This window comes from Sminthopsis crassicaudata, chromosome 1, assembly GCF_048593235.1.
Source record: "Sminthopsis crassicaudata isolate SCR6 chromosome 1, ASM4859323v1, whole genome shotgun sequence".
NCBI lineage: Eukaryota > Metazoa > Chordata > Mammalia > Dasyuromorphia > Dasyuridae > Sminthopsis > Sminthopsis crassicaudata.
Window position 1 is genome coordinate 129,491,601 of NC_133617.1, and position 17,460 is coordinate 129,509,060.

General features: G+C 35.7%; 1 protein-coding gene across 15 annotated transcripts in view; it reads left to right on the plus strand.

Moving 5' to 3' along the window:
* SYBU (syntabulin) overlaps positions 1 to 17,460 on the plus strand; it is a 134,933-nt gene that overhangs the window by 106,737 nt on the left and 10,736 nt on the right. For 14 of the 15 annotated variants that reach the window (XM_074266826.1, XM_074266843.1, XM_074266813.1 and 11 more), the window contains one exon: positions 9,438 to 9,546. In XM_074266826.1, coding sequence (XP_074122927.1) covers positions 9,438 to 9,546 — 109 coding nt within the window. Of the gene's footprint in view, positions 1 to 8,801; positions 8,990 to 9,437; positions 9,547 to 17,460 lie in introns of those variants that run through there. The other variant, XM_074266894.1, reaches the window with a different exon arrangement.

Here is a 17,460-nt window from a genome sequence, read left to right on the forward strand (position 1 = left end):
TCCTGAAACTTGATAAAGATTGGAGAGAGAATTAGGGTTGTTTTTTTGTAGCTTCAACTTCTTATTATAGAATTTATTATTACATAAATATTGTCAGTCTTTGCATGATGGTTTTGTCTAGTTTGTCAACAACTAAGCCTTCTGTTGTTGTTTTTTTTCTCTTCTGTCACTTTTGTGTGTGTGTGTGTGTGAATGTGTATGTGTGTGTATATTGGTGTGTAGAGGTAGATGGGTGTTTTTAACTCCACTTTGGAAGAAGAGTCAAATCATTTTTTTAAGACAATAAGAGAGATTTGATTTTAGGAAAATCAGACTTAACAAAAGTTTCTAATGTTTCCTCAGGTCAGCATATACTGAGCTTCAATCCTCTATCTCTTACTTTTTATTTATGTGAAATTATATGATGAGATTTAATATTCAAAATCATGATTCTGAATCAGCCTAGAAAGATAAGATTAAATTATGTTCATCATAAAGTATATATATTTGGGAAATTGAGGGATAGCATGAAGAAAAATAAAGTCGGTATAATGTCTGTCTAACAGCATCTCAGAGACTTCAGAGGATTTAGTGGTTCCTTTGAGATTATTCAATGGAAAGGGAACTGTCCTGGGAGGTAGGAAACCTGGCCTCAGCTTTGCTGTTACTTGCCTGTATGATCATATGCAAAACCTTTCACATGTGCCAGCCTCATATCCTCCATATGTAAAATGAGGAGTCAAATTCTCTTTAAGGCCCCTTCCTACTCCCAAATTCTGCTAGTCTATCCTAGTGGTCAGGGATATCCACCTTCTAGAAACAATAATTAAAAGATTTTTATTTTATTGTTAAATGTAACCATCAACAACAACAAATAAGTATACCAACTAAGGAGTAATAAAGTAAAATTAAATGATTTAATAGACAACAAACAAGATACATTTACTGTGTCCTATTCCAAGTCTATTTTAAGTGCTACTATTATCTGTGGTCTGTTTTCTTTTTTATATATCGTTGTAGCAACTTGAAAACAAAAACAATTACATTAGTTGTTGGTTTGTGCATAGTTGTTTCTTTTGATCCCACTTTGTATTTAGCAAAATATTATCTCCTTGAGAACAGGAACTGTTTTACTTTTTTATTTATATCTGCAGTGCCTTGCATAAATAGTACCTTTTATTAAACACCTACTGTGTTCAGGGCTTTGGTGCTAAGTTTTCAGGGAGATTTGGAAATGAATAAAAGTATTCTTCAAGAAATTTATAGTTTAGTAAAGGCAAGAGGAAGAAGTGAGCTGGCATAGGGGATGAAGAACACATCTTCAAATCTTGTCCTTGACTTAATGTTCTTTTTTTTCCACACATGCTGGTCGTATAACAACTTCTCGAGCCTCAGGAAATGTTCCAACACCATAAATTTTGGCAGAGCAAGTGTTGATATGAACCAGTAGGACTGTTCCACTGGCACTACTTACTTTAATGATATCACGGGTCCAGTATTTGTATGTGTGTAACAGACAGAAACAAAGAGAAAGATGTGTGTGCACGTGCGCACACACACACACACACACACACACACATATGCACACACACCTTTGACAGTCGGTGGATAAGCACAAATAATTTTAATACATCTTAAAGGTCATGAATGAAATGTAAAGTTCTGTATGTCCAAAAAGGCAGTTAGATGGTGCAATGGATAGAGTATCAAGCTAGAATCATCTTACAGAGTTCAGATCTGGCCTTGGACTTTTGACCATATGACCCTGGACAAGTCACTTAATCTTGTTTGCCCCAATGTCCTCATCTGTAAAATGAGCTGGAGAAGGAAATGGCAAGCCACTCCAATATCTTTGCCAAAAAACAAACAAACAAACAAAAAAAAAAAACATTTGAGGTTTTGGGGGGCCAGTTGAGCACAAGTGAAGGAAGAAAAAATAATTTCTGATCGGTAGAAACAAGGAAAGCTTCTATTAGAGCATATCTACGCTGAAGCTTGTCATAGGTAGGATTTTCTCAAATGGAGATAGAGAGAGGCAGGAAGGCAGGAAAGCTCAGGATTTCAAGAGAGATTGGGGAGGAACAATGTGAGGTAAAATATCTAATATGCTTATGTAATGGAAGAAAAGTATTCAGCTATGCATATAGTTTTTCAGGAAGGTATATCTGTTCCACACAGCTTTATTTAATGATCTCTCTCTAGTCCTTTATTTAATAACCTCTTCTCCTACTTTTCACTGATCTTTTTTTCAAATATTCCCTTTCATGTTTGAATCCATAAAGAGGAATTCAGTGAGAGACTTTGCAAATAACAGCTCTTTATGCTGTGAAACATTAATCAGAATATCAGAATACTACCCAGAACCCTTTGTAGCTAAGAGTGACTATTGAATCTACATTAAAGCCAAATCATTTTAGCAGCAGCCACTGATAATTACGAGTCTGACCACCACTCCAGCTGCTACTTAATGGTTATTCTTGGCTCCTTCAATGCAAATGGGTCCTCTCTCCTCTCTAAGGACTTTTAAATAAGGGATCAGCAGAAAATTGGGTTGTTTTATGTTCTTTTCTCCTGGAGTTGTATGGCTAGCCTAGTTTAGGATTTATTTTAAAGGCTTATAAAGCACCTTAATTACTTAGGAGATTAATGAGCAAAATTCAGATTCTTCTGTTCTAAAGACAGAATATAAAGTGGCAGTTGAGTACAAAGACTAAATAATATCTAGATACAAGCAGATGTGATAATATTCTCATGGGGAAGCCTCTCCAATCTGCAAATTGAATTTTTAGCCAACAGATTACTTTTCTTGTTTAATAGAGCACACAGGTAAGTAAGCAACAAGCATTTAGTAAGTACCTACTATGTGTCAAACATTATATACTACACAGCACATAGTATGTTTTCATTTTTAGTATCATTTTATTTACTTGTTTTATTTACTTTCTTTATTTTGGCACTGAGATCCAAAACCAAGCTCCTAAAGAGGGGAATACCTGCCTTGACTCCCTAGGGTAAATATTATTCTCTGTGTTTTACAAAACACCTTATATTAGGAGTATGCACAATACAAAAGGAACCATAGATTTGTAAGTATCTCAATACAAATTATACTGTACTTTAGATAAGTTCTTCTGTGAACTCTTGAATATATTAACTCTCTTCCAGTCAGAGTATAAAATGGGGAGTTCAAGAGAAAAAAAGGCCAGGAAAAGTAAAATGCTTTTTGATGGACAACCCACTAAACTGATCCATGTATCTTGAGCAGATAGTGTACAGTTTTTGTTTTTTTATTGTTCACTCCTTTGAGTCATGTCTGACTCTTTTTGACCCTATATTGGAGTTTTCTTGGCAAAGTTTGCCGTTTCCTTCTCTGGCTCATTTTATAGATGTGGAACTGAGGCAAACAAGGGTAAGATTGCACAGCTGCTAAATGGTCAGATTTGAACTAAGGAAGATGAATCTTTCTGATTTCAGATCTGATGCTCTATACCAGGGCTTCTTAAACTTTGTCCATTCACAACTCTTTTTTTGCTCAAGAAATTTTTATGTGACCCCAGGTATAAAATAGGCAAACAAATCAAACATTTACTGATAATAACTCATAATTTCACAATCCTTATATTCAGTTATGAGATCCCATAGGGAGTCATGAATTGCAGTTTAATTGCATTATATCAGCTGCCCAAGATAGCATACACAAACAATGAATCACAGAATTGAGCAGGAGAAAGAGGACTGGAATACCTTTGGGAAATGTTATGCTGTTTTGAATGACCCCAATTTTATCCCAGGAGTCCCATTTTTTAACCATTAATATTAGCAAGATATGTATGATCATGAACAATGGGTATGCCCCATGGATTATCTAAATATGTAAAAATAGTTCATGAATAGCACAAATAGATATCTCTGGAATCTGGCCCATTCCTGTCCAAGAGACTGTAATTTCCATCTTGAGAGGGCCATGCTAATGGCCATAGTTGGGCACTTGCTCTTTCCATCACCTATCTCCCAAAAAAGTATAAGGCCAACATTTTATCTGTTTTTCCTTCTCAAATATTATTGGTTTAGTCTAGGAATATGAGTCTGATTCAGAAGGTAAACTACTTCCCTGATTAGTCTTAAGGTAGATTATATCCTTCAACTTAGTTCTTTTTCACCAAATTCTGGTTATGTAAGAGACTTACAGATGATAGTGAGTACAACTATTTAATCAAGAAAACAGCAAATAGAAATCAGAGAAGTTATATAATTAAAATATGCCATGAAATATACAAAATCAAATGAGAATTTTAAGTAGGAATGAGATAAGATCTTAGTGAGAGAGAGAATGAACCAGTTCTCACCCAAAGAGGTCCTTATTGCAATCTTGTTGTGGGTGGAAGAGAAGCTGATAAGCAGGTAAATATTTGAGAAGCCTGTTACTCCTATCTGTCTACCACTCCAGTTATTTCTTAATGACTGTGTTTTGACTCTTTCAATGAAAATGGGTCCTTTCTCTTCTTTAGAGACCTTTAAATAAAAAATTAGCAGAAAACTGGATTGTTTATATACTTTCTTCCTGAAGTTGTGTGAGCTAATATAGATTAATTTGATAACTATCTTCTTTCTCAATGTTTGTCTCTGCTTTAGAACTTTAGTCTTTAGAACTACACTCTTTGCCTAGGATGCTCTGGGACTAACTGCATATATATATATGAAAATTCAAGAGATCAGAAGTTTTCAGTACAAAATATTTGCAAGGGAACATAGACAACATTGGACAGGAATGGAGGGATTTCCAAACTGTGCTGTTGGAGGGAAAACTCACATCAGTGTGCTCACAAGTCCATCAAAGTAAGATTATGAAAAGTAAAGATTTTTTTTTTGTTTTTGTCTAGGGGAAGTGAGAGGATGGAAGGAAGAGAGGGAGATTAATTTGGAATACAAGGTTTTGCAAAGGTGAATGCTGAACACTGTCTTTGCATATATTTTGAAAATAAAAAGATATTATTAAAAAACAAACAAAAAAAGCCCAAAACTTTTCCTTGTTAAAAAAAAATGTATGGAATAGTTAAATCAGTTATACGCTGATACTGATCCACAGACTAGTGATTGGGGAAGAAAAAAAACAAATAAACAAGTAAAATAGTCTACCTTCCCAGACAATGCAGGAATCTCCTACCTAAGGGCCTAATAATTTGTGGAGGCTCATCACAAGCAGCTGGGGAAATGGGCAAAGGTCTAATATGTAATAAATGAATATGGGTTGACTGAGATATCATGTATATTGTATTTTACTCATTCATAGACAAATAAGGAAATGTTCATTTATTTCATTGTTTTGGTCAGTAAATCAAGATAGTGAATTAGTTGCCATATTAAAACATCCTCTCCAGTGTTCTATTTAAATGAGTATATGAAATACAGAGCAGGAAGGCTATATAGGGGAGGCAATATATAAGATGCACTATAGTCTGCAACTATTTTGTCTCTAAAGGGTCTGAGTGACTTCAGGCAAATCAGTGACTCTTTCTGCACTTAATTTCCTTCATTTTTACAGTGGAGAATAACCCAACCTATTCATGTTATGGAATTGTTTTGAGAATCAAATGAGATGGCACTTGTGATGTTAAGGGTGCTTAGTAAACGATCAGGTTCTGTGCAAATGTAAAAAATTTTTATCAGCTGAAACAGAAATGTTTCACACATTTTAATAGAAGAGGCTAAAGTAGCTTAAAATTAGTATCATTTCCCCCCACTCTTTACCAAACCAGAACAAAATTAGTTGCTGGTCTATTATTGATTGATTTTTGTTACAAATCTCTTTCAGATGTACTGAGGATAAACTAGAAAAGTACTAGTACAAAATGATCTTGGACCCAGAAAATACATGAGGCTATGTTGAGCTCCAATAATAATATAGATGTTGAGCCAATTTTTACCTCAGGGCTTACAATTGATGGCAGATCAGGGGGCATGATGAGGTAATAATGGATTTTCAGGACTTGTCTATTCCTGTGCTGGGTTTCTCATTTTCTTGCAGACAGTTAAATTATGGTATTTGGGCTTCTGTTTACTTATGTTAAGGATGTAAGCAATGTTCAGGCCCTGATTACCTCTCAGCCTAAACCATTCCTTCCTCACCAGACTCTCCCTACTTCTAGTGGATCACTCCAATTTATCTCTAAGCCCCACAATTGAATCTTCCTGAGACATAGCTTTGGTCAGATTACTGCTTAAAAACTTATCATGGCCCTGGTAGCCTCCCAAAAAAGACTTTATTTTGGTATTCCAGGTCTTTCAGGATCCTCCCTTTCTAGCTTCATCTCACAGTAGCCATCCTTCCCACATACTATACCTAGCAGTATCAAATTCATTGCCATGGGCTTATGCACCTGTAAAACTTTCAAGTACAAGTGCTACCCCCAGAACCAAGTTAAAATGTAATTGAGAAATTGTTAACAAATAAAAATACAGTAAAATAGAAATAATGTTAATTTGTGATTTTCTAGAAGATGCTTATATACTTTTGAGTGACCCCTCTTCTATTTGAGTTTGACACTATTGATCTAGCCAAACCAGAAGGCCCATGTTTTCTCACTCTGTGCTGAGTTTTTTCCCCTTCCCTATCCACTTCTGAAGTTTTACTTATTATTCTACATTAAGCCTTCCAGATCCTACCCCACTGTCACCTCTTCCTTTCCCCACCAGTAGTGGTCCCCCTTTCTCTTTTAAACACAGCACTCTATTTCTCTAATGCACTTAACATATTACAGTTTTTCCCCCTTACTTGTGTCCCTGGTTTTTTCTTACCTATTAGATTTTGAGTTTTTGAGGACAAGAGCCAGTGAATTTGTCTTTATATTTTCCCAAGTCTAACATAACACACTATACATAATTGAGTGTTAACAAATGTTTGTTGAATACCAAATACTGTTTATTTCTTAATCACTGTGCTTAAAAACAATAACAACAACCCTGCTCTTTAGCCATGCCTATAGAATTTGCTTTAGACAAATGGGACAATACTCATTTAATTTAATAATTTATTATTTAATAAGTTTTAATTTTAATTTAATAAATCCATCTAGTAACAGAATCTGATATATGGAAGGTTTAATGAGGTTATTCAGAGTACACTGCTGGATTTCTGTCAATGCCATAAATTTGTAATCATTGGAATTGTAAAATTTTCCTCTTTTGCCAAGATATTACTCATAGGTAAATAATAAATTAAGTCTCCATTTTATCTGGTTATGTCAACTTCAAGCACATTCTAAAGAGAAAGACCCTTGTAGAATATTTTGCAAAACTAGAGCAGATGTGGGCTTTGGAAAATGAGTCTTTGTAAATTCATACTTTTTATTTTTCCTTTTCTGAGGTATGGGAGAAGAGTTTATGAGTGTCATCTTGATGTGGTAGAGGGAAATACTTTGGAGTTAGGATTCCAGTAGTATAGATATAGAGCTAAAAGGCGCCATTTGGTCCAACTGCCTCATTTTACAGAAGAGGAAAATGACACCCAAGGATTAACCTGTGATCATACAGATATTAAGTAGGCCTATAAATTACACACAAAAAACCTGAGTTCAGGACCTAGTCTGACCCTTTTTAACAAGTCACTTAACTATGTAAGCCATATATCCCTTACCTGTAGATAAAGCTAAAGATAATTCCAAGGACTGATGAAACAAAAAGTGCTTTGTCAACCTGAAAGCTGTGATTATTATTTTTATTTCTGCTTAGGTCTACTCTTGATCTTTTTTCCCCACAATGTGTTTGGACCTCCCAAAAGGTGATGAAAGGAGAAAGAATCTTTCTCTACTGCTCTAGTATAGCCCCCTTCACTTTGATTTTCAGAGTTGATGAAAGACAACTCTGTATCTTTTGTCTAGCTATAACTTGTCTCCACCTACCTCTTGGTTATTCAGGAGCTGGTTAGTTATTTTGTGGATTATCAGTGCCTTTTATTTTTCTTTCTCCTATTTCCTAACTTCCCATTGAATCACCCCATGATCCAGGCCCACCACTAGCACTCCTCCCGTTAACATGTATAGCTGAATATAATAGTTTAAAGTTTGCAAAAACAATTTACATCCATTATGCTATTGGCTACCCTATAAGGTAGGTGGTACTATCATCATTCCCATTTTTTCAGAAAATGAAGTTGAGGCCAAAATACAAAAAAAAAAAAAAAAAAAAAAAAAAAAAGTTAAATTAATTCAGTATTATGAATACGTCAGTTTATCTACTTTTGAAAGAAATACACACTGTATAGGGATTTCATTATTTTTATATGTCTTGGCAATTGCATTTGCTGCTCAGCATACTTCTATATCTCTTCCCTACCTCTTAACCAGAGAGATTTTATATAAATTTTTTTCTTATTATTATAATGATTTCAAAATATTACTTTGTTCTACGTGGCCTCTAAATTTTCATTATTGGATCACGCAGCTTATTTGGATCACATGAAGATATCCCTAACTCCCAGCTAGGGATTCCATTATACTTTTCTGACTACTGAGCTAACTCCAGATAGTTCAGTACTCAGAGAAAGGTATGATGATAATTTTAAGCTAAAGCAAAAGCCCCAGCACTTAACCTCTTCCTCATCCCCCTCAACATTTCTCTATCCCCAACCCCATCACTACCACTACCACCAGCAACAACTTACCAACTTCACTTTTATTTTATGGGCTCATACAATTCTAAACCTTACATTCATTCTACTAGGTTAGGCTGAAAAGCAGCAGTTTTCCTTTAAAGAATTGAACCCAGGAGAAGAAGAAAAAAAAAAAAAAAAAAAAAAAGACACTACCAGCCAGGGAAAGTCATAATCAGATAGTGCCGTTTCAGTACTAACAACAGAGGAGCTATCTGGAGTCCAGACATTGTTACTAACTTGCTTTTTAACTATTTGCTTTGTGTCTAAATCCTAATGTTCCAGATTAAAGTATGCCCCAGTATTAACACAGCCTGAAGAGAAACTATCTCGGGGGGAGAACTCTTACTCTTTGACTGATAAGTAAGTTTTTCATTTTAGTTAAAGGGAGGGGAGGCAATTGATCGCTGGCAAGGAAAGGGACTCTAACACTTGGTTGGGGAGGGAGCATGATTTAAAAAAAGGAAATTCTCAATTCAGTAGTGAGAGTGTTGGATGATTGAATTGAGTCTTCTTTTAAACTATGCCTTATGCAGTGAAAGTTTGCGCCTGCTTCTTGACTTGTCTGCTTTCTGCAGAATGCTGAAAGACTGGAAGGAAGAGTTTGGATTCTTGCCACTTGCCTGTGTTTGCACTTTGAAAACACAGGCAAACAGAAACAGGGAAAGAAAGGAAGGACTGACTACCGGACTGCCCATGGACAGGCCTCGGGAGACGCAGCCCCAGGGAGTTGTTGCTTTGGCCAAGCCCAGTCTGCATATGCTCATATTGCAATTTCCTTCATATTCCCCTGTTTGCTTTTGTTTTTCAGGTAGCGAGGCTGACTTTAGCTCTTCAGGCAGCACTGGCAGCATCTCAGCTCCCGAGGTCCATATGTCCTCCTCCACTGCTGGAAACAAACGAGCCTCTTTCCCACGCAAGTAGGAACCATCCCTTGCTTTTCTCTTACTAAAACGGTTTTACTCAGTTTGCTTACCTGTGGCAGCTACTATCTCTCTGAAGCTAACGTGATAATTTTCTTCTTGCAATTTTGGCTTTTTTCCCCCTTCTGATCACTGAGGTTTCTGAGAGCTTTTCAAAAATAATAAATGGATTTCATTACACCCTGTGATTCTTAATTCAGTCCTTCGTGTCTAGGGACTGGAACTGTCTTCCTTTCAGTCACTCAATGGCTGTCTGCCATATAGTACTGTGTTCTTTTTCTCATCTGTGTATCCCTCTACTTAACTCTAGCTAATCACTCATCCATTGTCTCCCACCTACCTTGTTTTAGTCATGGATCCCATTTTTCACTCTCTTCATAAGCTTAATTTTCTTTAGTCCCTAAAGCTTGCACCTATATAGTTTTGTAAAGGGCGGGGCAGTGAGTAGGGGAAAGAGTAAGAGTGTGTGAATAAAGATATCAGTATTGACCACTTGTAGCGGGGTCAGCTAAGTAGTCTGCTTATTTCTCTTATTTATCTGGGAGAGGGGCTGAGGGAAAGGCTCTTGAGGTGGCACAGTGAATAGAGCATTGGGCCTGCTGTCAGGAAAGTCTGAGTTCAAACATAGCCTCAATACTTAATACTGTGCAACAACACTGTGCAAATCAGTCTGCATGTCCTCTTCTGTAAAATGGAGATGATAGTAATAATAGCCCCTACCTCCCTGGGTTGTTCTGAGGATCAAATGAGATCATATTTGTAAAGTGCCTCTTTCAGAGCTTGATACATAGATGGTGCTTAAAATTGTTTCCCCTCCTTTGTTAGGGACATTTTAAAGCACGGATTTTTAAATTTTTTTGTGTGTGTCATGTAATCCTCCCTCCAGCAGTCTATTGAAATCTAGGCACCACTTTTCAGAATAATACATTGGGAATTCACAAACAAAATTTAAAAATTAAGTCTAAAGTCAAGTCAGCAAGGTTTTTTTTTTTTTTTTTTTGTTTTGTTTTTTTAATTAAGCTCCATCTTTATTGGGCATTGTGCTAAATGCTGGGGATCCAAAGAAAAGCAAAACTAGTACCTGCTTTTAAGGAGCTCACAGTCTAATGGGGTGGATAACATGTAGACAACTATGCATAAACAAGATATATTAAATTAGAAATAAATTGGAGGTAATTTCAGAGGAAGGACACTAGCATTGAAGTCTTATTGCAGAAGATTGAAGATGTTAATTGAGACTTGAAGGAAGCCAGGGAAGTCAAAAGGTAGAATCAAGTTCCAGGAATGAGGAATAACCAGTGAAAAGATAGGGAATCTGGAAAGGGAATATTGTGTCTAAGATCAGTCAATAAGCATTTGTTAAGCACCTACTATGTTCCATATACTATACTAAGTACTGGGGATACAAAGAAAGGAAAAGACAGCTCCTGTCCTGGAAGAGCTTATAATTTCATGGGGGAGCAACATGTGAACAACAATATACAAACAAGCTAGTTAAAGATAAGTGAGAAATAATCAACCAAAGCACTAGAATTAAGAAGGATTAGGACAGGCTTCCAGTAGAAGGTGAAATTTTATCTAGAATCTGAAGGAAAGTGGGGAAGCAGAGATAAGAAGGAAGAATATTCTAGGCCTAGGAACAGACAGAAAAATTGCCCACAGTGGAAAATGGAGCATCTTGATTAAGGAACACCAAGGATCCCGGTATTGTTAGAACTACAGGTTCATGGAGCAGAGCAGTATAAGACACCTAGAAAGCTAGGAAGGGGCCAAGAATTTTGATCCTAGTGCTAATAAGGAACTTCTGAAGTTTACTGAGTAGGAATAATGTGGTATGATTAGACCTGTGATTTAGGAAGATCATTTTCATAACTTAATGGAGGATAATTAGAGAAGGGATGAGATAGGATGATATCTGGGTTTTCATCTTATGTTACAGGAAATATGATGGTATTTCCCATAGTATAAGAAAGATAAAAGGAATTTAATTTGGACATGTTGAATTTAAGATGTCTAATAGGCAATTAGAGAGGTGAAACTAGAGGTCAGGAGAGAGGTTTGGACTTGATGAATAGATCTGAGAATCATTTGCATTGAGTTAATAATTAAAGTGATCACTATGTGAGGTCATATATTGGAGAAGATAGTCTAGTCTGGAGACTTGAGGAACATCCAAAGTCAGTGGTCATGATCTGGATGAAGAAGATCTCAGAGAGACAAAAGTATCCAAAAGAAGATGATGATTAGTTGTTTTTAATATTTCAAAAAAGTCAAGAAAGATGTAGATCCAGAAAAGACCACATGAGATCTGGCAAATCAGAGATCATGGCAGGCAGCTAAGTGATGCAGTAGTTCTCATATACCATCCACTAGTAATTTGTGAAATGTATGAAGAGGCATCATAGTGCTGTGGGGGAAAAAAATGCAACTTAAATTTAATTTTTTTTGAGATTTAGTGTCCTCTTTGTAATAATGATGATAGAAATGATAGTTAATTAATAATAATAATAACAAGAATATTAATAGAAAACAAAGTAGACTTGCTATTTTATTGGTAACAGAAATCTTCAAAATAAAGAAATTATCACTATAGATTGGCATTTTCTGTATAACTCACAATCTTGAGGAGTTGCACAGGATAGTGAGAGAGTAGATGATTTGTCTAAGATCAAACAATCAATGAGGCAAGAATTATTTCTAATATTCTGGATTCTGAATATGAGGCCTTAAAAACATCAAGACATCATCTTTAGCTAACTCAAGGGTCCAAAAAAGGTAGACTACCTCTTCTGTAGAGACTAAAGCACTATGCTAAAGAGATAAATGTCAAGGGTGAGAGTTAGAGAGATAGAGGGGTGGGGGAAACCAAAGCAACAGACTGATTGTAATGACTTTACTCATGGCTGTCATTTTTCAAGGGGTATTGTTATATAGAAGAACTTGAAGGTTTTTCTTACATACTTGAGTTTCTGTGACTATCATCCGAATATTTCCACTTGAGGTAGAGAAATTATTGAACTTCTCATTTTCCAGTCACCAGCAAGAAAATTATATCTATTATTTTCTGATAGTGATTATGAAATTTGGTTAATTTTTTTCTTTTTATTTCTTTTTATTTTTTTATAATATTATCCCTTGTATTCATTTTTCCAAATTATCCCCTCCCTCCCTCCACTCCCTCCCCCCAATGACAGGTAATCCCATACATTTTACATGTGTTACAATATAACCTAGATACAATATATGTGTGTAAATACCATTTTCTTGTTGCATATTAAGTATTAGCTTCCGAAGGTATAAGTAACCTGGGTAGATAGACAGTAGTGCTAAAAATTTACATTCACTTCCCAGTGTTCCATCTCTGGGTATAGTTATTTCTGTCCATCATTGATCAACTGGAAGTGAGTAGGATCTTCTTTATGTTGAAGATATCCACTTCCATCAGAATACCTCTTCATACAGCATTGAAGTGTACAGCGATCTTCTGGTTATGTTCATTTCACTCAGCATCAGTTGATGTAAGTCTCTCCAAGCCTCTCTGTATTCATCCTGCTGGTCATTTCTTACAGAACAATAATATTCCATAACTTTCATATACCATAATTTACCCAACCATTCTCCAACTGATGGACATCCATTCAACTTCCAGTTTCTAGCCACTACAAAAAGGGCTGCCACAAACATTTTGGCATATACAGGTCCCTTTCCGCTCTTTAGTGAAATTTGGTTAATTTTTTTAAAGGGAGTTGAGATCTCAAATACAAAGTATTGTTGCTCAAAACTAAGCCGGAAACAGACAAAACCTGTAACAGAAGATTGTAGCCTTCAGGAGAAGAGAACATTATCTCACTACTCCAAACCCTTTGCTTTTGAAATAGAGTGGCTTTGAGGTCACAGGAGAGGAATATAAACTTTTCTGTGTGTCACTTTTTTAGGCTTATTCTTAGACCATAATACTTAGTTTTAACCTGTTCTAAAAACTAACACATATCCATCAGTTAGTAAATATCATTTACTTCTCTTACTTCTTTTGTTGCATGTGTTTTGTTGATGTTGTTGTTGTTGTTGTTCTTTTTGTAAAAGGAACAACATTCTTTTTTTAATTGCAAATAAACTTCTTTTGGGTTCAATGGCAAGGTTAAATTAGTCAAATGAAGTAGCCATAGTATTGTCTTAACTGCTAAATTTTGTTCTGATTGTCTTCTCCCAACTCTAAGCATCTAGACTAGTTGCTCCCTAATGGCCTAGAATGCCCTCTGGCTTCATCTCCACCTAATTTTCCTGGCTTCCTTAAAGTCTCAGCTACTCCCATCTTATGTAAGAAGCCTTTCCCAGACTTCTTTAATCTTAGCATGTCCTGAGACTAACCTCAATTTATCCCGTATGTATCTTTTTTAAACATAGTTATTTGCATGCTGTCTCTGTCATTAGACAGTGAACCCCTTGAGAGCATGGACTGGTTTTCACTTTTATATACCCAGAACTTAGTACAAAGCCTGAAGCATAGTAGGCACTTAGTAAATACTGACTGACTAACTAACTTACTGATTGACTGATTTCTATACTAACAGTATGGATAATTCATCTCTCCTTTAAAGAGCTGCTGCCTTCATTAGCCTGCAGAAGAATTTTTTTTTTACACTAAAGTTAGGGGAAATAGTTACAGTGGATAAATGTATTGTAAGCATGTATTGTAAGATCATAGCTTTAGGTCCAGATGGATCCTTAGAGACCATGCCCAACTCTTACATTTTGCAGATGTAGAAATGGAGGCACAGAGAAATTAAATGACTTTCCTAGGGTCACACAATTAAGGTTAGACGTTTGAAATCTTGGATCTTTCCTACTTCCAAGTGCAATTTTCTATCCCTCATGCCATGCAGCTACCTCTAAGGAGCTATTTTCCGCAGTCATACAACCCATGTTCTCTCAAACTGTAAAGATATATGTGTGTGTAGGTATCTTTAATGTATATTAATATATTTGTACATTGAATATATACATCAATTTTACATATTCATTTGTATGCATATATGTGTGTATATATATATGCATATATATGTGTGTATATACATGTATGTGTGTTAGGGATTCCAGCAAGCATAATGAAAAAGTACAAAATACTGCAATAGGATCACTCAGGAAGCATGCAGATGACACAGATGGATATGAGGGAGTAGAGAATGGTATCCAGGGAAGTATCATCCTGTACAGCCTCTCAGTCAAGAGTCCAAATAATGAAATAAGGGCACAAATAACTATAACAATTTAGAATGTGATAAAAATGGAATAACAGATCAAACAAAAAGGACTTCAGGGAGGAAAGGCCTGTGAGTTAGGAGGGGAAGGGTACATTCCAGGTATGAGGGAATGTATAAGCAAATGTACAAGAGTGGACCCTTCTTAGACCTCATTTTTTTTTTCTTTCCTGTAAGATTTGACCCTGTTAACTACCCCTTCTTTCTGTGCATTCATTTTCTCCTCCTCCATTTCTCCTTCCAATTGTCTTCTGCTTTACCCCCTTTCTGTCCATTCTTTTTCGGCTTCCTTTGCTAGATAAAACTATGGGTCCCACCCCAGTCACAAGTCAGATCAGGCCTGACCTCTGCCTGGGGCCCTCTTGGGCCCTTGGTGACTTCAACAGTTCCTATAGATTCAATTGTCACCTCTATGTAATGAGTCCCAAATCTATATATCTTGCTCTAGTTTTTCTCCTGAAAATTAAAAGAATTGAATGAATTAGAGACATAAGGAGTTAGAAATGATAAGAGCAGGCAAATAATTGTACGTAGAGAGTAAAAATGAAAAATAAGCTTCCCTCCGCTCTCTCTGTCCTCATATATATGTATGTATGTGTATGTGTATACACATACATATATAAATCAATAAGGTACCATGAGCTATTATAATACATGTAAGAGGAATATAGAAGTTTTTAGTGTATTTAAATTTGAAGACAAGTAGTAAAAAAAAAAAAAAAGTGTTTTTAAACTGTCTAATTTCCTCCATCAGTCAGTACAAATAGCATGTTGTGATGATTCTTGACCTTTGTGTCAAAGCAGCTAGATGGTATATGGTGAATAACACATTAGACTTATAGTTAGAAAGCCTTATACCCTTGTTAACTATTTGACCATGGGTAAATTAGAGTCATAATTTTAATCTCTTTGCTTCAGTTTTTTCATCTGTAAAACAGAAATAATAATACATCTACCTTCAGGGTAATTATGAAGATTTTTTAAAATAAATAATAGAGGCAGCTAGATGGTGCAGTGGATAGAGCACCAGCCCTGAAGTCAGGAAGGCCTGAGTTCAAAGCTGGGAAGTTAATACTTCCTAGCTATGTGACCCTGGGCAAATATTTGTAAAGCATTTTGTCAGTCTTAAAAGGCTATATAAATGCCAGCTCTTGTTATTATTAAAATACAAGAGATATAGATCTTGTAACATGGAGAATTTTGTTTTGGTTTATACAAAATATATTACTAACAAGTTACTTGTTATGGTTCAGTTGTGTCACTTCTTTGTGATCCATACTATCCTTGGGGTTTTCTTGGCAAAGATATTGGAATGGTTTGTTATTTCCTTCTCTTGTGGATTAAGGTAAACAGAGTCTAAGTGACTTGCCCAGGATCACAAAGCTAGTAAATGTCTGAGAGTAAATTAGGTCCCAAGGCACCCCAGACCCAATACTCTATTTATTGAGCCATCTAGCTATTCTAGCAAGTTGTATGTCAGTCTAATTTTTGTAAGTAATAATGATAGAAAGTATATCTAGAAAGTAGCTTGTTTGAAAAAGATTTGGGAATTTTAATGAACTTGAAATTCAATATGAGCCTAGAAGGCAGAAATTATGTTTTGCTTCTTTTTGTGTCCTTAGCACTTAGCACAGTGTCTGGCTCAAAAAAAAATACTCTATAAATACTTATTGATTTGTAGATTGATGCTATGGCAGCCAAAAAAGCTAATGCAACTTCAGACCACATTGAGAGAGTCCTAGGGTCCAGAAATGAGATGTCCTGATCAGACCATGTCTGAAGTATTGAGTGGGAATTTATATTTTAGGAAGTTAACTGGAGAATCTCTAGTGAAGACTCAAGTTCATACTACATGAGCATAAGTTAAAGGAATTAGGAATGGTCAACATGTAGAAGAAAAATTTTGGTGGAAACATGATACTTGCTTCCCCGAGATTTGAAAAGCTGTAAAATCAGTCAATCCCTAGCATTTATTAAGTGTGTATTAGCACTATGCTAGATAGTGGGGATACTATTCTAAAGATGAAACAATTCTTATTCACAAGAAGTTTACATTCTAATTGGGAAGACAAGTACATTAAAAGTATATACAACATAAATATAAGTTTTGAAGTGGACAGACACTAGCAATTGAAGGAATAAGGAAAAAAAATCATGCAGGAGACAGCAAGTGCTTGAAAAAGGGATTTTATGGGTTAGAAGTAAGGAAGGTCTATAGTTTAGGAATATGGAATAGCGAATGGAAAGACACAAAAATGATAAGTCGATTTTATGAAATTAGTTTGCATGGATCACAAAAAGCAGATAAGGAGTAATATACAAGTAGTATATGGCTTTAAAAGCTAAAAGAATATTTTACGTTTTATTTTGGAAGCAATAGAAAGTCATTGGAGTTTAATGATAAACTGAGTGACATGGTTAGATTTATGCTTAAGAAACATCAGTTTAGCAGCAATATATTGGGTGGACTAGAGCAGTAAGAAAACTGTGAAGGGGGGCCAATTAGGAAGCTGTTGTAGTAATATACATAAGAGATGGTGAAAGCCTGAGCTAAAGTGGTAACTATATGAATGGAAAGAAGGGTCTTGAGAGATGCAAGAAATGTTATGGAGTTAGAAATGGCAAGACTTGGTAGCAAATCAGATATGTGGGG